At 38.0% G+C, this 21,530-nt stretch overlaps 2 protein-coding genes across 6 annotated transcripts in view; one reads left to right on the forward strand and one right to left on the reverse strand.

Annotated features, from left to right (window-relative positions):
• Window positions 1–21,530, reverse strand: part of LOC139979183 (AP-3 complex subunit beta-2-like) — a 59,700-nt gene that overhangs the window by 33,745 nt on the left and 4,425 nt on the right. Inside the window, exons 1-4 of one of the 2 annotated variants that reach the window (XM_071989919.1) lie at window positions 7,040–7,096; window positions 2,658–2,791; window positions 1,545–1,620; window positions 869–943 (exon numbers count right to left, since the gene is read on the reverse strand). In XM_071989919.1, coding sequence (XP_071846020.1) covers window positions 869–943; window positions 1,545–1,620; window positions 2,658–2,791; window positions 7,040–7,081 — 327 coding nt within the window. In that variant the 5' untranslated portion in view covers window positions 7,082–7,096. Of the gene's footprint in view, window positions 1–868; window positions 944–1,544; window positions 1,621–2,657; window positions 2,792–7,039; window positions 7,097–21,530 lie in introns of those variants that run through there. The other variant, XM_071989918.1, reaches the window with a different exon arrangement.
• The window catches only part of LOC139979196 (secretory carrier-associated membrane protein 1-like), a 57,985-nt gene continuing 42,856 nt past the window's right edge, over window positions 6,402–21,530 (forward strand). The window contains exon 1 of one of the 4 annotated variants that reach the window (XM_071989948.1): window positions 6,402–6,648. In XM_071989948.1, coding sequence (XP_071846049.1) covers window positions 6,592–6,648 — 57 coding nt within the window. In that variant the 5' untranslated portion in view covers window positions 6,402–6,591. The remainder of the gene's footprint in view (window positions 6,649–21,530) is intronic. The other 3 variants (XM_071989946.1, XM_071989949.1, XM_071989947.1) reach the window with 3 other exon arrangements.

Here is a 21,530-nt window from a genome sequence, read left to right on the forward strand (position 1 = left end):
ATCCAACAACTCTTCAAGTATTCTTAGGACATTTCTTTACAACATCCAACCAACAAACCTTGGTTCTAAATAGGTTTTGTAACATATAATTTAAACTAATATCATGTTGCTGTGAATAGTCGTTGCTGATTTTCAATTTAGCCCACACTTCATAGTGAGGTCATTTGTTGATTACACATAAGATAACATCTCTCCAAACATCCCAAAACTCCTAAGATAATCTCAGGACATCCCTCTATAACTGTCAACTAAAACATCTAGGTTCTAATAAGTGCAAGAGCATTCAAATGTCATTTTCATGTTGCTGTGACAAGGAACTGCTTTGTTGTAATTGTCGTACACTGTATAAGAGTGACGTCATTTGTTTGTTGTTTACTCGAAAAATAACACCTCTCCAATGATCCAACATCTCGAAAAATGTTCCCAGGTCATCCCTCTACAACTTCCAATCAACAAACCTTGGTACTAAATATGTGCAACGAAACTCATTTTTAAGCACTTCTTGAAGCCTGCCCTGATGGTCTATTACTGTAGCTATCAAACCATCGAGTTAAAAAAAAATATATATTAGATAGATATGAAATTGTTCTTAACATATTTCGTTTATCAGTACGTTGCCATATTGTAAAATTCACACCAGTGCAAAGTACAAAGTTTAACACGTGGTTCACAATTATCATCTAACGTTAACAACCTTTAGTACTTTTTGGTCAATTAGGTTGCCATTTGTTCTCACACATTCCTTGAAGTATTTTAAGCATTATCACTGGACACCATTCCTTCTTCTAAAAGTGATACAGTGTGGTCTACCTTCACCAATTGTTGTAGATATGTCAGAAACCATGGACAAACATATTCTATCACTAACCTCTATATTCTTTGAGACCACATTCTTCACAACAGCAGCGAATAGATCTGAGGCATCTTTCCCTTTGGCTATCATCTGAAAGATAAAAAATTACACAGAGTCTCCAAAAATATGAATACTTGTGCACCAACTTTCACTGATCAGTGTAGTTCTTTATTCAGTTGCAACAAATTGTTTGGTCTACTTTCTTACAGATGCACTTGAAGTGATTAAAACAAACTTATCAGTTGTACCAACATCATTATTAAGTACCTGGTTGCTATTCACTTTCAAAATGTAAAGTTTCATGCAAAATGTAATACTGTGAAGTTGAAAAAGTATGGTAACCAAATAGTACACTGTATTTCTAAATCAGGTATGCATATTCTGCTAGTTCGTTGTTATCATAGTTTTATCACACTTGGTTACTGTAAGGGTTTATTTCTCTTTCACAACAAACAATCTCAGATTTGATGGAGAGACGAAGGGAGCAGTGAGTCAAAGGGTGTGGAGTGGTGTGGGGCTGAAATGCTACCAGTTAATAAGCAATGTGGATTGGAATGCACATGCTGAGAGGAAATAGAGAGATGAACAATATAAAACACTGATGAGAGCAGTAATGAGCAATGTTACTGGTGGTGACATTTATGGCAGTGACACTTTCCTGATTGAAAAAAGGGTAAATACAATCACATACCCCAATGATTCTCTTCATAGCTTCTAACTTCAAGCCATCTTTATTTCCATCCAGCATACATTTCAGATCTTCATACCTGTAATTACAGAGCATAAAGAAAATATTTAAAAGGAATGTTTTTTTCTCACACATAGTTTTCCCTAAAATGTTCCCTTAATCCTCTCTTTGTCCCTCTACTGTTTATCTCCTACCTCTCCTCTCCCCCTGTTGGTTTCTTTCTTATTTCTCTCCATCCTTTGTCTACTAATCCCCTTACATCTATCTCTTTGTGCTCACCATGCTCATTTACCTCTCTGAATTCTGTGTGTGTTTCTGTCTCTTCTGTTACTGTTACTTGTCATTTAGCCTCTGAAGAAGATCCTACTAGGATCGAAACGTCAGTCCCATTTACTTTTACGCATTCTCTTACACAGGCTCTCTAGTGGATAAGCAGTTTGCTAACAATTTTGTTTTCATTTTGACACATAGTTATCAAAATTTGTTATCTTCTGTATCCATTTGTACCGCTGTAAATTACCTTCAAATGTCGAATTATATTATGTTTCTGACCAGTTTCCTATTTAATATTGTCAGTTTGGTTCTGTAGTATGATTATTAAAAGCAGTTCCTGGTATTGATAGAATGCAGGGACATTACTTGAGCTGGAATGCAATCAACTCTGAATCAATTGACCAAAATTTTATGTCATAAGCTAGAGGTTTGGGCTTGTCAAATGCAGAGCAAAGATAAAGCCAACATACCAGTACTACATAGTGAAAAAATGGTACACATTTCTGCAAGTAGATAATTCACTGGCATACATATTACATGCATAGCAATACAATATTGCCTAGGCCCTAATGATCATTAACTTAACAAGCTTTTCATGATACACGGGCCATCTCCGATGTGCATTATAATTACTGGTTTGCATTGCTGAAAGCCTACGTGTGGAAGTACACTGAAGTGAAACTCTACATAGGCAAACAATAGGCTAGGGCTAGGTATAAGTAACATCCCTTGTCAGAATGTTGTCAAGTGACCTAGCGCAATAATTACACGATCGGTGGGAAAATATCCTACAATTGTAAACATGGTTAATTCGTATTAAATCTTGTATAAAATCACACCCACTTCTTATAATCTGTGGCAAAGAAAGCTCCACTAGCTGGATCAGCGGCCAGATCAGCTCCTTCATTTACAACCGAAGTTGACGGTGTTTTCTCGTTTGCGTAAGACCGTTGCTCGGAGGCCATGTTTTCGTAATCCTTTTAGAAGAAAGAAACCAGATAGAGATTTGATTACGAATTCATTAACTTCTGCAATGATGATTTTGTTAGTTTTATCTACGACTAACTTCGAGCCTCATACTAGATTAGCCTACACACGAAACTGAATGGCCGACACAGACTGCAAAGCATATGTAGTACATATGTAGTACGTACGCTAGCACAAGTTGAATGTGATTACCAATAATGAGATGAGTGAGATATGGTAATTATATAGAAGTAGACGTCAAATTGTGTGGGTGAGTGTTGTTACCAATATATAAGTATAACTTGCCTAGGGAGGAAGCGGAATATATTATGTACACAAATATATATGCTTTACTAACGAAATACATACATGGTTTACTTCAAAAATACACTTTAGACATAGTTATATATATCAATATGTATACACATATATTTATTCTCTGAAAAATTATATTTATTCCTTTAAAGGGTGTGAAGACTCGGGCAAAAATAAACGTCTAATGCCGGTAATCTGACCTAGTTTCGAATGAGGCGTAACAGAAGTGTTAGACACCACCATCGATCCCAGAAAATACACACACAGCTTGCTACCGTCAGTAATTAGACACTAGTGTACAGTCAATACCCACAGCACAGTGTAAAAAACGATACAGTGATGGACATCTCAGGTCCAGCTAAAGATAACAAGGTATCACGTTTCATTAGTCTGCATTTTGTAGCGACACAAACAAAATGTCACTTGCAAGCAACGGAAGTTAACTTTTTCAGATGGCCACACACGGTTTGGGGCAAGTCTTCGGTGTAAATTTTTATATATCTCCAGGCGTAGAGAAAACAATTATTAATAACAAATATGTATTCTGTGCAAAAATATTTATTCTCTTACAGTAATTATTTTGTAAAAAAGGATCTTTATCACAAATATTATATTTTTCTATGCCAAGAATATATTTATTCTCTAAGAAATATACTATATATTGCATAAAAAATATACATCCTGTTAAAAAAATATACATTCCAGTGGAAATGCGCCCTTTAAAGAGCACCTGGCTTGGTCCGGTGTATATGCCTCATCCTATTATTTTTATCATTTGTTATGACATTCTGCATCCCATCTTTCAAATGTAATATGCAGTGCACATTTTGAAGTTACTGAACAACAAAACATCTCAGTTGGCACTTACAGCCCGTACTTTGTATAGCATATGTATTTCCTTACAGAATACATTTTTGGCACAGAATGGAATTTTTTTGTTAGAGAACTTTTTTTTTTACGAAAAATAGAAATTTATATTTGCCAAGAATATAAGTTTTTCTATAGAATATATAATATTTTCTGTCAATGAATTTATATATTTTGTTAGATAATTTATTTCAGTCACATAATTTATATATTTTATTTTTTTATATTATAATTGATATATTTGGTTGGGGGGGGGGGGGCTGCAGCCCCCCCTACCAAAAATTGTTGTGAAAATTCGGGCAATATGCTGAGAATTTTTCGGACACCTACTGAAAGAAAAATCATTTGCAATGTGTTTTTCAATGGTTAAACTTGTACTATTTTTACCATTGTAACGACTTCCCCAATACTTATATATATGGAAGGGTAATATCACGGAAGAAGATTGTATGTTATTGGCATATGATGTAATAACCGATGAATGCCTAAATGATATGTTGAACGCGCGAAAAATTTTGGTTGTATTTTTCGGGCAAGTCGTTACAGCCCCCCAAATCAAATTAGGCTCCTACGCCTATGTACACACACGGTATGGTCCATACATGGTATAGTACAAACACCGTATGGTACATTGTATGGTATATATTACACACACGGTATGGTACCTTACATAGTATGGTACACACACTGTATGGTATGAACCAACTTGAGTGTCTTGCTTGACGGTTTAGTGTATTCTCTTTATTTCTTGTTGTTATTGTTCTGTATGTACAGGGACCACAGTGAAAATAATTGTTGTGTTATCCCTGTTCCTAGTGTTATCCTAGTGACCTTGTGTCTTGTATTGTCTTTGTATTGTGATGTGCAATAAATCAAATCAAAAATTCAATCGTGCATTTTGCACTCCGTCGATCCAGCAAGGGTACTAAGCATAATCGTACCGTTTTCATGTGAGAATTAAATAACTTCAAATCGTCAACTTAGAACAACAGCTGAAGTGGTTCTATGGTGTATTGAGGATCTGTAGGCACTGCTACAGGTACCACCCGATTCGATGCAAATCTTATAATCGTTTTGTTACAACGAAACAATACAGGTAATGAAACGCTCAAATATAACAAACATATTACTGTTGTGATAGAACCATAGAAAATTCCTATGGATAAAACAGAATGTATACGGTAGCATACGCATATTAAAAGCCCAATTGACTTACACACTAAATCACAAAAGTAATATGGTCTTTATGTCTAGATTAAAGTTCTCACTGGCTAAACGCTACCCACTACTGGATAGCTGACAAGTTGGCTTTTCATAGCACCATCAATTTTCAGTATTATGACCCTGAAGATTTTTTGCTTTTAAGAGCCTGAAGTTTTCGTCATTTGTAAACAAACCTCTCCACTCAGTAGTAAACAATTTTCGTGCGCTTCTCCTGGGAGGACTAAAGGGGTCTAAAATTGCCTCAATTGACCCAATTTTTGCACCACATGTTACTCCATTCATGCTCTTCAACACAAAAAAATCAGATCCTGATTGATAACATATCAAAAAAGATGTTCTCCTACTGCATATTAGCACTTTTCGTGAGATAGGAGAAATTCCGGGCGGATTGATATAATCTGTAATAGGAGTATGCCACCGTACGCAGCATACACCAACGAGGTAAATGAATCTGGAGAAACTATCACACAGTAAATAAGCGCGTACGCGCGTACCATGTATGGAGGGTCATGTGATGTGTTCCAGGGTGGTACTAATATACTACTCTCCCTATTACGCATGATGATTTCACCCAACTAGTACGGAAATGAGTTTGCGCGCTTAGAGCAGCAGACGACACCCGTTACCTAGCAATAACCGTGCCTGTAGCCTAACGTGATAGATATATTCCCGTCGAACAGCATTAGGCTCTGTTCCATGGAGAATTCCGTGGTTGCACTGAACTAAACATTTCCCCACATTTCCCATTTCTACACTCACTTATAGCGTGTAGTAATAACGTTAGGCCATATGAGACAAAGCTTGCCCCTAGAGCTGTATTAATAAGTAAGATTATGTAGAAAGCCTGCCTTCATTCAAGAGAATAAGGTTGGACGTTAGCATATTAGCACTATTTCGTAGGCCTGAAGTACCAGTACCTTCTTATGCCGTTAGTTCCCATGTCCGAACTGACCAATCTTTCACGAAGTCACCAACACTGTTCTCGAACTGCTACAGAAAATATCAGTATAGTACCACCCTGGAACACATCACATGACCCTCCATACATGGTACGCGCGCACCCAATTGACATGAATCCTCCAGATTCATTTACCTCGTTGGCATACACCATTGAGGTAAATGAATCATTAAACTCGTTGGCATACACGCCCTCATTCTCATGTGACCCTATTTTAATACAGAATGACGTCATTGCTCTGTTGAACTTCTGCTATGCTAGATTTATATGTTTTGTATGGTACGTTTTTAGCATCGTTGAAACTGTTGAGTACTGTAAGTTGAGTAGCCCTAAAACGAACATTTTGCACAATACTGTATGTACAATATTTCGAGAGAATACTAGCCTAACGGTCTTAATATCTACGAGAAACCACATCCCATAACTGCTTTAGTAGCTGTCGGTATAATGTCTGATTTTGATAGCAATCCGTTTGCCGATCCAACAACTACCAGTCCATTTCAGGTGAATTTTGTAGTAGCGTTTTCAAGGATAAACGTTAGGCCTAGCTTAGCAGTGTTAGTTGTTCCAACACTAACGTTAGGTTAGACTAGTATAACACTACAGTTGAACCTAACTGAGGCTTAGGCCAAGCCCTTCAGTAAACCTAGGCTACGAAAAGCATACTTTATCAATATCTGAGGCTTAGGCCAAGCCTTTAATAACAAACAATCACAGGCGTCCAAGGAACGGAGCGATGATAAAATAACCACACTTTTGTAAAACTATATTTTAACTGGACTTTCTGAGTTGCAGTGGGACTAAATCATCATTTAGGCCTAGCCTAGCAAAGACCATTTGAAGAATTATTTTTCTACTTGCATCACAGTTAAGTTATAGAAGGTTAATAACTTGCCTGGAACTCCACCCAATAAAGGGACCTGCTAAATGGTTGCATCTTCTATAATTGTACCAAGGACTTATTGGCCTATCTTAATCCTAGGCTAGGCCATATGTATCTTTAGCCTAGGCCTAGTCCCCAAAAGACTTTTGTTCCTGTTGGCTGCATGTAACAAGAAATGCACTCTCAGTGGGCTTGGAAAATGACACAGAGCTGTTAAATGTTCCTTAGGAATGGATGCAAACTGTAGAAGCTGCCAACTAATGTAGAAATGGTTATAGGCCTGAAACAGTTGACAACACATTGCAACCAAGAAACTGTTTGAAACTCATCATGATCAGACTTGCATGTTGCACTTCAAATTCACCTGATTCACATGATCAAGTTCTCAAAGAGGGACTAGAAATAAATTGCATAACACATTTTTCCTCTTTTATCAAACATTATACCGCAGTTATAATTCCTGTTGTTTTGACCAACTACAACCCAACCGCAAATTCTCTGTCATTTTAGGTTCTTCTAAATTAAAGGTGAATCCTCACTTCTTGTGATTTAAAATTCTAGGAAGGAATCGTTGTTTGATATTACTAGACCATGTAAAGTGTCACAAGGAAATATTTAAAGTTAATTACAGCAGATGACTTGCCTTGAAATTTTTATTTGTAACACTTGCAACTAACTAATGTCAGAAGTTCGGGCTATTCATTTCCTTCAAGGATGGCAAGAGTCACTACATTTGAAAGTAAGGCAAGAGATGGAAATTTCCAGCCAACCACAACAATAGTTCTGAATGGTATTGAATAATTTAAGTCAATATTAATTTTATTTTTGATTGTCTGATACTGCAGGCCTAACTTCCAAATTACCCTTAGGCCTACAAGAAAAATTAGCTCATTTGCTGCATTATGTTATAACCATATGTTGATCATTGAATTGCAGCCTACTACATTATGCATTTAGACAAAACAGATAAGTCGGCGAATATACCTCTGTTTGGAACATAAATGTAATGATTGTGTAAATTTGAAAAGTCCTACAATTTCTTGAGGATATCTATGGTGGACATTTTTGAAAGAAGATCACAATTGTCTAGTGCCTTGATGAAGACCAGTAATGTTACTACAGAAAAAAGTTTGACTCCAAGGGACGCAAAGTTTGCCTCAGGGACCATAAAAACAGTTTGCGTCCCCAAAGAACACCACTTGCATGACCTACTTTACTTGGGTAGTTCCAATAGTATCACTGCCAATACTGTGAGAATGTTCTACATTATATAGGGCCTAGCTTCTTTTTTTTACTGGGGTGACACAAAGCTTGCTCGGGAAACCAGATTTTGTACCGAAACCTGTTTTTTGCTGACCGAATTTCGGTACTATATTTTATTTAGAAAACGGAATTTGAATTGCAAATACTGGAAAAACAAAGATAAAGCTTTATCCATCATTTGTTGACTTTGGTTTCTCTTCTCTTTGCAATAACAAATTAAATTAAAACAATAGAAAGCTTTTCTGCTAGACATTGTCAGCTACGATCGGCACACGCCATCTACCAGTGCTTGAGTTTGGATAGCTATGCAGCCCTTATATGTGTTCATCAGTTAGGTGACATAGTAGTATTGAACTGACCTTGGTGGCCAAGGTTAGTAGTTGTGAGAAGTACACACTCAATTGACGAGATGTAGTTCAAAATAAGTTGTTATATCCAACGTGTTTATCCTCTTTGCGTTGTTCTTATTATTTTATTTCAATATAACAGTAGAGGATATGGAGAAAATCTTTTCAAACACATTGAGCACAGTTCGTGTTCAGAAAATGATCGTTAAAACTTTAAAGGTACATTGCACAATCAACAATACAATACGATATGTTCAGCCGCGCACGCAGCCGGCCCAGGACACAGTCCTAGCAGTAAGAAAACATTTGAGCAGGGCTCTGTGAGTTGAACAACAAAGATGCAAAGTAATATTAGACCAATCACAGTCCATCATTCACAAGATAAACCTGGCATCAGGCTTGAGCCAAGGAATACTAAGGAGTAAAAATGTTGCATAGATGGCTGGAATTACAGATGTTGCTGTTGGACAATTATTCTTTGTACACTAATAGATTTTATTTTCTGTGTAAGTTTCCTTTCACTATTTCTTCTTCTCGTTTATCAGACAAGGCATCTCTCAGTTGGTTGTTTCCAACTTTAACACAAATAATTTATCATCTTTGCCGACCTAATCCACGCTTTTATCGATATTTTTCAACTTGTACTTGAAAGTGTAGAGGGTACGTTCTCTTCACTCCTTGAAGAGAAATTTACTTTACCGCCAAGACACCAGCCGCAAACATGGCTAGAGCCTTTCGAAATTTGGTACCTTCACAAGGGACGAAATAACTGGGTTCGCATAGCAATTTGCTACCCAAGAATTGCCAGTTGCTAATCAATATTACTTTTGATTAGCGAAAGATGCAGTACCTGCTAATGCTAACTGCTATTTCCAAGAATTGACGAGCAATTATTGCTAATCAATTCTCTAAAACTATTTCGTCCCTTGCTTCAAACACTTTGTCAGCCACTACTGAATTTATTGGACCAATGCAAATCATTTTTTTACGATCTCCAATTGGTCATTATGGGGTTTATGCTAGGCCCCAATCTCCGAAAATATAACATCTGAATAGCGTGAATGGGGGTAGAGCAATTTATTGTATTTTCTCGGGAGAGGGTATTACAATAACATCTACGTTGAGGAAGAGTCTCCATCTGGGCAAAACAAATTTGTTTTAACAAACAAATTCTAGTTTATCATCATTAGCAGGTTAAACAGTAAGCAACCGACCTAGCAAACCTTTCCTTAGTAAACAGAAATTCTTAGACGATTGTTACTAAATATTTAATAGTGCTGTCATTATCAGAGTAGTTTTCTAGCTGACGAGATCTTTGGGTGATCGGGATGACCATGATTTTTTTCATTCTGAACACCAACTGGGATGTTAACTTCGTGAAGTACAGTAAACACAAGACAAACGATACGTGTACATGATGTTAAAACTTTTAAGGATTGGTTCAGTTGTCATACATACATGTTATATGAAAGAGGACAATAAAAGAAACACAATGGTGAAAAAACTGTTCAAATATCTTTTTCAGTTAAAGAGATATTCAAGTGTAAAGTTTTATCAGATTGTGTAGAAAACTGCTGAAATCTGACTAGCTATGATGTCACATCCTCACATTCCTGGAAAGTGTTTGTTTTTTCTCTAAATATTTTGTGAGATTTCATGACTTTCAACCAAAAGATATGTCAGGAGATCTCATATTTGTCAAAGGAAGTATTTGAGATTAAACATCTGAAGAAGTTTTGATTATATTATTTTCAAATGTGTTAAAAAATGTAAATAATTTTTAAAGGAATATATTTGTTAAGGAAGTGAGGATGTGACGTCACATCCTCACAGTAAGTCTTTCTACACCAGTCGTTTTCAAAGAAATTTTGATATCTTCAAAGTGTCATGTCTCCTTTACAGAGCCTGCTATCATGGTAGTTTCTTCACTGTTCTTTTTGTCTTTCTGTGCTCTTTCATACAAAATAGACATGTCAAATACCTGAACCAATCCTTTAAGAAAACATATCACTAACACATTTTTTTCGACATTTTTACTTAAGTTAATGTGGGTAATAAAAAGAGAGTCATGAAGACAGTAAAGTTTCTTGAATTTATTCTCCTTATATTTACCCTTTATTGTGAAAGAACTAGACTTGGACCCCTGTTTTTCAAGCTTAATGCAGGCGTCACACTGTCGCGAAATTGACACAAGATGGCCATACGAATATGGAATTTTGAATTTCGCACGAAGATGGCCCCGAACTTGGTCAACAGCCTATCAACAGCCGAAGCAAGTACGATGCCTACAGAAGGTCACACGATGGCACCCAAACCACACACGAAGGCAACACGAAGATGTGCATTTCTATTTAAGTAGTTTACCCGCATGACACACGAATGCCACACGAAGGCCACACGATGGCTACACGACGACGTATTGATAAGTACATTGTCGAATGCTAGAAATGCAAATAGCAGAAATGACAAAGTGAAATAAAATAATGCTTTGTTATTGTAAGAGGAGGTGCTGGGCCTGTAAGAAGTGCTCATCATGTTCTCTGAGGTACATCAAAAGAAGCAATGCTGCTGCTTTCTTTTTCCTGGTTGTCTCATCACCAAAGTATGCCATTCTGCAGGAACTGAATTGTGGTTAGTTGTGATTGTGATTGTAGCTTGGGGAGTTACACATGCCTCTACTCTGTAGAGTTGCTTAGGACTGACTGAGGAAGATTCTTTGAGGCTGGCCTTTATATGTCCACGTTACCATGACACCTGGGAAACGCTTGAGGTTCACAAATTCGTCTGTCTTCGCCGACACCGTGGTCCCATCCCGATGTCATCGTACTATAATACGATGGTTACTCGACGGCATTGCGAGGGCTTCACGTATTCGTGTTACCTTCATAAGACAATCGGGCAGCTTCTTGTTTCCTTCGTATTGTCTTCGTGAGGCGAAAATGCCCGATGGCACCGATGATCACACGAAGTAAAAAAGAAGATGACATGATTTGATAAGATGCCCTCACGATGGCCTTACGAAGGGCAAAATGGACACACAAATTCAACACGAAAATGAACCTTCGCAAGGTCTTCGGGCAATTTTTTTGGCATGCCAAAGATTTTGCCACCACTCACGAAGTTGCTGCCGGAGCCTGAAAAACTCCACCGGAGGTCATACGATGGCTTAAGATGCCCTCACGAATGGCCCGATGTTTTTACGATCAGAGCCGAATTTGAACATTTTCTTTATCGTGTGTCCATCTGATGTCAACTTCGGGACAGTGTGACGCCAGCATAAACAATATGCATCTTAGCTATCCTGACACCTGTCAGATATTTGGATGTTTTCAATGCAATTCGGGAGGGGCAAAAAGAAAACAGTTTTTGAGCCAGATTTGTTTTTTTGCTACAAAAAAGAACGGTTTGTAGTTTTCATGAAACTATGCAAGCTAACCCGGCACACCCTGCTCCTCTATTGTCCGCCCTGCCCTTTCAATCCGCCCGGCCCCGCTTTCACCCGCCTTTGTACTTCCCTACTCATAAACTATGTAGTTGCTCCATTCTTTGACCTTGCAGCAATTCCAACTCTTAAAAAAATCCCTGTACCTACAGTGTGCATATCTCTCACTGAATTCCACACTGTTCACAACTGCATATCGCACGTAGATAGGCCAATTCGAACTTCGGAGATTTAACTACACAAGAGCATTTTCCTCTAAAACTGACCCAACATTGACCCTGGGCTCTTTGCAGTGTTTGCAAACAACCAGCTCCACGAAAATTAGAGTAGGCCTATGTAAATAGCCTTTTACGCAATGTCAATTAAAAAATCAAACTTCAATGGGTACTTTTGACTATGCATGAAGTACAATACTTTACACAAAAACGTTGCACAAAAAAATATGACTGAACCATGTGGTCAAAAGAACCGCAAAAAGTTTTCAAGAAAGAAACTACTGTGGTATGAATACACATTGTACATTAGCAACTCTCAATACGGAGTGAACAAATCTACTGTGAGATGGAAAATCCTTTTCAGTATCAGAGATGTTAGCTTCCCACAAAATTCATAGATTGTCTCAACTCACAACATTTTCTGATAACAAAAATGATTCAAATATTATGTGATAGTCTCAGAAACAATTCAAGCGCATCTTCATAACACAAGCACTTGTTGTTGAAAGTAACTGTAATTTACATCAAAGCCTAACGTTATGATATTTGAGTGCACACATGATAGCCTATACCACAAAAAGCTATCTTTACAAAGGAGAAAGTAACGTTACAAGTAGTTGCATACTCTTGTGTTCATTTAGCACTACAGATGCAAAATGTCTGTAGACAATGGGTAAGGAACTATTAGCCAATCAAAATTGGATACGCATCATTGACTTTTTTAGGGTGAAAATGTCGACATGGAAATGTTGTTAACCCTGTACCTTGCGGTTGATTGTAATGATTTATTTGTTTTCAAACAAATTCAATCTGGTAGCATTGGAAAATTTTTTGGTTCTTTTCAGAAGAAATTGTGGTTTTTTGAAAGAAGAAAGAAGGATTTTCATTTAAAAATGTATTTTTTGTTATGTTCTGCATAGGCCTAGTTGTGAGTGTGTGTATTTGGGTTATTTTCTGTAATGAAATAAACTTTGCATCCACCGGACCCAAGCCATTTAAAGATTTTGGGTCCCTGGCTAAAACATTGCGTCTCAGACGCAGAATCCTGCACTCGTAACAATAGGCCTGAGCCGGGGTATCAGAGTACCTTACTGAAAATTTGGGTACTCGGAATCGAAAACGCACAAAACAGGTACCTGGAGAACAAATGGTGCAAATGCTACGTTAGGGCTTTAATGATTTCAGTAATTCCGTAGGTCGACATGTTTATTAATCAAGACAAGTGATAAGAAAGATTAACTAAATGACATTATTTCTGGTAGTGTAGATGGTGGTTTTAATTACTTAATACTTCAAGTTTCAGCCATTCTTATTGATACTATATTGTGGATAAAATCACTCACAATCAAAAACGAAAATATTATACCGGTGAAATCTACTCAAAATTGAAACCTTCAATCCATCGCATCCTTCAATCCATCCTTCAATCCATCTTCAATCCATCGCAACATTCTATGTAATATTCTACATTCCCGCTTCAAAACAGCACATACCTTCCAAACAATGGCTGATTTCCAGCTAATTGTAAGTTGTAGCTATAAAAAGTGTGTGTTTTTTGGTGGCAAACAAATGATTAGGAAAGATTTTCCCTTTGACTACTGCATCATAATGCATCACAATGTGAGCGATTGAACAGATGGCTACTGTAGACTAGATTTCCCTATTTGTTTAGTGTGGTGTTAGGCTACCATGTGGTTGGAGAATTGTGGGGATTTTATGCAAACATTGTTTGTAGAGTGCATGTGTCTTTTTTGTCATCAAGCAGCAAGTTCTGGTAGTCAATAGCAATTCTTTCCTCTCGTTGTTGTAGCTAGTGTATACATTCGTGCATGCATAAATATTGAAATTCTCAAAATTATTATTTTTTCATTCATTTATTTCATAGAAGGAAAGACTGGCAAGGAAATTTACAGGATATTAAGATGGATTATAGACGGGATAGCAAAACAAAAATGCTCGCAAGTGGCTTTTTATGAAACGTTTATTCCAAAATGCGATCGTTTAGTGATGAATTGCTACACAGTCACACACGTAATGTCTGTTTAATTCAAGTTCAGAACTGAAATATATAAAGGGAAATCCTGTCTTGGCAACTTTTGACATGCGTGATTTGAAATCAAATTGCGGGCATCACACATTCCCGCGGCTTATGCGAACCCTGGATCGTAGTAAAAGAAACAGGCGAAATATTCTTTTGTGTAAAAGTAAGTTGGCCTGATATTTCGATCCTAGCAAGATCTTCTTCAAAGGCTAAATGACAAGTGACAGTAACAGAAGGGACAAAAACACACACAGAATACAGACAGGTTAATGAGCATAGGGAACACAAAGAGATAGATGAAAGGGGATAAGTGGACAAGTGATGGAGAGAAGAAAGAAAGAAACCAACAGGGGAAGAGGAGAGGTACAAGATAAACAGTGGAGGGACAAAGAGAGGATTAAGGGAAGGGGTAGGGAATAAACTGGAAAAGGACAAAGGCGTTGCATCCACAGCATCTCTCTGCTGATTCGTACTAGGTCAGGACGGCTACCTAAGGATTCAATCCCCTGTAGGGACATGTCGTTAATGGTATGGTTGGGAAGGTTAAAGTTTTCTCCAACTGGGGTCTCAGTCTTCATGGTGTTGACTGTGGATCTGTGACCATAGAATCGCCTCTTGAGGGTGGTTTTCGTTTCGCCAACATACTGGATGCCGCAAACTCTACAAGAGATCAGATATATGACATTAGTGGTTGTGCAAGTGATGTGACCCTTAGTCTTGTGTGTGAGTTGCATGCTGTGGCTGGTGATGGAATTGGATTCAACAATGTGGTGGCTGCAGATGATGCATCTCGAAGTACGATCACATTTGAGAGTACCATGCTGAATGGGTGTAGGGTTAGAAGTAAGAGGTGGAACAGCAGCACGCACAAGAAGGTCGCGTAGGTTGCGTGGTCGTCTGTAGGCGATGGTGGGTTTTTCAGGGACGGCTCGTTGGAGTCTATCTGAAGTGAGGAGAATGTTGTGGTGTCAGAGGTGATTTGCTGAAGAGGAGGAAGATTTGGGTGGAAAGTAACAACCAGGGGGAGCTTGTTGTCACAATCGCGTCCCTCTTTGTCCTTCACTGCCAAAGTGGATGATCTGGAAAGGGAGTGGACTCTCTGAATGGCTTCACGCACCCTTCTGGCACTGGCCCCTGGCAGTAAGGTGTTTTTCCAAAGCATCAGTATGGCGAATGAAAGAGGAATTACAAATGCAAAAGCAAATTCCACGAAGACGAAGTGCTCGACTGTAGGCAATTCCAGACTTGCAGTGATGGGGATGGCAGCTTGAAGAATGGAGATACTGGTGTGTGTTTGTGGGCTTAGTGTAAGTCTGTAGAGAGAGAACTGTGTTCCTTGCCAACAGTCACATTGAGAAAGTTAACCTGTTGGTGAGAGTACTCAGAGGTGAATTTGATGGTGCTGTGGAAAGAATTGATGTGATTTATGAAGGTGAGCAGGCTATCCTCATCACTGGTCCAAATGAAGAAGATGTCATCAATGTAGTGCCCCCAGATAAGAGGATGGCAGGGAGCAGTACTGAGCATGCTATCTTCAAGGCTAGACATAAACAGGCCAGCAATGGAAGGAGCCATCCTGGTACCCATGGCAGTCCCTTGTCTTTGTAGGTAATGCTTGTCCATGAATGTGAAGTTGTTTTTGGTGAGAACCTGTTGCATGAGAACTTTGATGTCAGAGATAGGTGGACAAGGGTGGACCTTCTTGGAAAGGGCTGCACACGTGGCTGTGATACATTCAGCATGAGGGATGTTAGTGTAAAGAGAAGTGATGTCGAAAGTATCGATGATGGCTGTGCTGGGGATTTGGTTCTTGATATATAATCTGGAGTGTCATGGATGTAAGAATTAATCTGAGGAAACAGAGGTTTGATGAAGTGGTCCACAAACAAGGATATCTTCTCGGTGGGGGACCCATTGCCTGATATGATAGGCCTACCAGTGTTACCAGGCCTGTGAATTTTGGGCAGAAGATAAAACCTGGCTGCCTTACAGTCTGTGGGAGAAAGGAAAGAAACAGCCTTCTTAGAGATCTGGTTCCGCTGGTACATATTAGTGATGGTCTGTTTTTTCTGCTGGGAGAAAATAACTGTGGGAGAAAATAACTGTGTTTCTCTAGTGGATAAGCAGTTTGCTAACAGTTTTATTTTATTTGAAATATTCTTTTGGAAGGTTTTCCTGTATTTCATGTCCATTTGCATTATCATTTATTATACATCAAAACATGAAATTCAGTTGTTCATAACAACAAGAGTATCGATTGAAAACGTTTATTTCAGGGGCGTAATGTTAGGTGGCATAGTGATCGGCATTTATTTACATTGTGTTTGGCTAGTTCTGTGATTTTCTTATTCAATATTTGGTGCCGAATTTCGGGTACCCCTTACCCGACCGAGTAATGATAACAGGTACCTGGTCTCGTTTTTTTTGCTACCCCACTCAGGCGTAGTAACAATGCTGAAGACCATTTCAGAAAACTTCCTTTGTGATGACATCACTACATTCCAGATTGTGACATCAGAAATTGGAGTTACTTAGTTATTGCAATATGGATCATATATATCTTACTGAGTACTGACTGAGTACCCATATCTCATCTTTTCTTTCTAAATTTACAAGTGAATGAATGTCATCAATCATGTATCAATGATATCTTTACCCCAACCCGGACTCCCTATTCATGCAATCATGGAAGTATTCCCGAATTGATACAACCCTAACAATACCGTGCTCTTAGTTCTTGGTCGGTAGTGATCCATTTAGAATATTTACTAATTTAATATCAAAGTTCACGTAAAGGGGCTTTCTGAGCTATCAACTGTCATTTTAATACAGAAGGCATTTCCTTCCACAGAAATTCATGGTTATTCACCTACAAGTATGTTACTTCCTCAGTAACTATGCCAGGTACAGAATACTGAGAATAGCCCATGGCATGCAGAAAATGCCTTTACTGGATGGACATGAAAGTCTGGCCATCTTTAAGGTGTATTTTGAGCTGACACAAAAACCTTGTCTTCACTTCTCTGTGTCATCAATTTTGAGCACTATCCTAGTGATGTTAGCATATGTCCCAATGCCTTTAACCAAGGCTGCAGTTACCTTGTGAGTGAAAACCTTTCTCACTAAAATGGCAAAAGCTTGTGAAATGAGGAATAGATTCTTATGATATTAGCTGTAAAAGGTTTATACATGTGCCACTACCTCATGGATTCTAAGTAGCCGAAACTGCTGTACTGTACGTGATCTTGCGCTATTTTGTCTTTAGGTAGTGCTCAGGTATTTCTGTGAGCGCATATAGGTAGGCTATCTCTAGTGAAAAGACATTGGTATTCACCCTATGACAGGTAACAAGTGCTTGACTCCAAAATTTGAGGAGTTGCCCAAGCCTGCAATTGTTTCAATGTTATGTTTAAATAGTTTAAAGAGGTGACTATCACAAAAAATAAAATGATACACAGAATATTTCAAGCCAGCAGAAGACATTTTAGTTGTGAAAAAGATCCTCAATATCAAAATCAATGATTTTGTATAGTATTTTGTTGGAGTATATCCAGGTAGTATTCATCAAATGTAACTGTGCACTTCCTTTTTGGTTTTGATGATACTGTAATCATAACCTTTGCATTCATGATGGTATATGGGTGTTTGTGTGCGTTTGTGACGTCCAGCTTGCAAACACGATATCTCAAGAAGGGAGGTCAGACCAACTACATATTTGGTGCTTGGAAGTACCACATTGTATACAAGAAGCCTATTGTTTGTTGTGGAGGTCAAAGATAATTTGGAGTCACCAGGGGTCAAATTGTGAAGACTTTGTAAACTTGATATCTCAAGAATGGAAGCTTCGGCAGACCTCATATTTGGTATGAAGGTGAAAAACATTGAGTTAAAGAATACTATTGATTTTGGTGGAGGTAATTTGGGGACAAGAGGTCAAATTGTGGAAGCCTTGTTAACATGATATTGCAAGCAGGGAACCTTGGACAGATTTCATATTTGATTTGTAGATGTATCATATCATATTTAAGGAACCAATTATTGCTTTTGGTGGAGGTCAAAGGTCATTTGAAGTCAACAAATGCCAAACATGTACTTCACTCCCCTCTTATGTGCCTCTCTACAGCAACACACATTCCTAAACATAATACCACAAGGGAAGCTTGGACAGATGGCCTACTTGGTATGTAATTGTACCATGTTGAGTACAAAAAACCTAGTGTTGTGGGTGGAGGTCAATGGTCGTTTAAATTCACCAGGGGACAAATTGTGAAAATCATGTTTCACATAATATTTCAACAAGGACATATGCCATATTTAGTATGTTGATGTATCTGTCACATTTAGTACAAGAAGCTTGTTGATGATGTCAATATGGTCATATCAGAACAGCCTGTGTCATTGTGAATTGATTGTGTTGTCACATCACACTGCTTTTCACTGTATTACTAAGATCAAGTATGTTGTACACCTTCACTATACATTACGTAAGGTTAATGAAGAAACTACTCATGTTATGTACATCATCAAAACCACAATGCATTTTTGCATCATGGTTATGTCTTTTCTTCTTCAAGCTATGTGCATTCTAAACTGTTGAAATTCTTGGGGTTGTACTATATAGCTGTAGGTACTTGATTATGTCAACATTGAAGTATTTAGATTTGGTTTCAAAGTAAACATTACTCACATCTTAGTCACAATAGTGTGTGCTAAAATCTATCAGCTTAAAATGTAAAGCAGGTAAAAAATATGTCAAGTACTTGAACAACCAATAACAGATTGTTCCTGCCCAACTCACAAAGGGCAATCTCATTTCAAGAGTATGCACCTAGATTGGGGTGGGGCAATAGCAGCACATAATTTTCACAGAGCTGATTTCCAAATAGGCATGGTACCATCACACGTGGTGATTTCACCACTACTGAACCAGTCTAGAACCTGTGATAGGCTCCCTAGAAATAGTATCAAACTACTGTATGTGCAATGAACAGATAAATCACATGCATTCCTGTTATAGATGTCTCAGAACAGGAGAATAACACCAAAGAAATTGTAGAGTTGGGTGATGGTGGGGAGGGGGAGGGGCAGGTGAGGACCAGGGAAGGGTATTTTGTTGTTGTCATATGCAGTCAATTGAGCATTCAGTGGATAAGTTCCTTCCAGAAGCAGCTGTGGCTTGAGGATTGAGCTTCAGTGAAATCATTTGCAAGTTAACACTAAACATACTAACATATTTAATGTGTAGGAGTACCACATTGAGTAGAAGAAGCCTAATGTTTTTGGGGGAGGTCAAAGGTCATTTGGGGTCACCAGGGGTCAAATTGTAAAACCTTGTAAACAATATCTCAAGAAGGAAAGCTTGGACCAGGGCTGGAAACCTTGCGAACCTTCCGAACCAGGTTTGCGGGAAACCGCGATGCTCTGGGGGAAATCCAGCCTGACTAAAGAAAAAAAAAGTAAAAAAAAAACGTAAAATTTCACAAGAAAAGTTTCAGAAACAAAAGGAATGTAATCATAGCGTGCTCTCAGTTTTAGTCACAATACCAAAGAGTAATGATGTGTCCTCAACCTACTCACAAGGGCAATGTCAATGGCTCTTTTAGTCTTTTTGCACACTTCAGGTTATATGTGTCACTCAGTCCAATAGGAAAGGTTGCTGTTAAATATTGACTTTTATAATCAGCCTCACAGGAATTGATTTGAACAATTTATTGCCATTCCACGTTTTTTTAAAGGTTTTATTGTATATTAGTAAACGATTTCTTTGGTATGACTTAGTTCAGTGTTCCTCTAAGGTGCCGGATTCCCTTCAACTGACTTGGTAGCCATTTGTTTTCTTGCATTTTCGATAAGGTTATACTCTATGCACAACTTATTCACTTGACCTTATAGAAATAAAAACTCTGAAAATCAGTAGAGAAATTATCAATTGTGTACCTAAAGTAAGGTGGTAGACCTTTCAAATTTTATGAAAGATCCAGCAAAGAACTTTCACAAAATTGTTTGGTGGAGGTCAAATGTCATTTGGAGTTGCCAGGGGTCAAATTGTGAAAACCTTGTAAACATGATATCTCAAGAAAAGAAGCTTGGAATAATCTCATATTTAGTATGTAGTTGTGACACGTTAAGTACAAGAAGCCTATTGTTTATTGTGGAGGTCAAGTGTCATTTGGAGTCACCATAAGTCAAATAATGGAAACCTTGTTTTATACTCTATTATATCTCCTACCGACCAACCTATTAGGTAACATGTGGGTTACACAACATTAGAATAGAAGAGGCTGTTGGCAATTGGAACTTAGCTTAAGGGCATCTGTAGATATGAATCAAGAAGTCTTGACAATATCTCCATTTGACCTAAGTGTGTCGCTAACTTAGTCGCTGTTTACATGCCTGTGTACAAAGGTGTGTAATGAAACGTACTGTTTGTACATGCTTCATGTATTGGAATGGCCGATATCATTGTGAATAATCGGTATTATGTCTTTGCTTCCATTGTTGAAGTTTTCCTTCATATTTCGCAACTGTCGAGATTCAGTGCCAAATAAAAACTTCGGGTTTGGATGTAGTAAAGTTGGGGAAATGACTAGGCGCCGTTTACGAAAGTTAACTGTCGCCTAGTTAGATATTTTAGAGGCAAACCAGATGCAAAGTCTTGGGGACCAGGGGGTCAAATTTGCCCAGCTCCTGCTTAATATGTGGCTTGTAGGTGTACCATATTGAGTAGAAGAAGCCTGTTTTCCTTGGTAGAGATCAATCTCTATGCTGAATATAAGAAAGGTTTTCATCTTCGTCATCAGCTCCCAATGTGAATATAGTTTGTATTATCTCACTGGTTTTTGCTGTACTACTTAGATTGAAGTATGTTGTTCATCCTGGCTATACCTTACAGTGTGTCACATTCATAAAAGATTATTCATGTAGCATCATTGAAACCTACACTGCAGTTTTGCTGTATAGTTATGTAACATTGAACATTTTATTCTTTTTTAAATGCATTAAATACCTTTAAATTGTTTACATTGTGTAATACCTTAATCAGTACATTTTAATTGCTTGCTGAAGGCAAAAGGAATGAACAGTATGTGATTGACAGTACTGGATGTGTATGTACATGGTTTGTAGATCAAGTTTAGTGAGTAGAAGAACAATATTGTTTCTGTGGTGGTCAAAGGTCATCATATGTCAATGTCAA

The sequence above is a fragment of the Apostichopus japonicus genome, chromosome 13, assembly GCF_037975245.1.
Source record: "Apostichopus japonicus isolate 1M-3 chromosome 13, ASM3797524v1, whole genome shotgun sequence".
In the NCBI taxonomy this organism is placed as follows: domain Eukaryota; kingdom Metazoa; phylum Echinodermata; class Holothuroidea; order Aspidochirotida; family Stichopodidae; genus Apostichopus; species Apostichopus japonicus.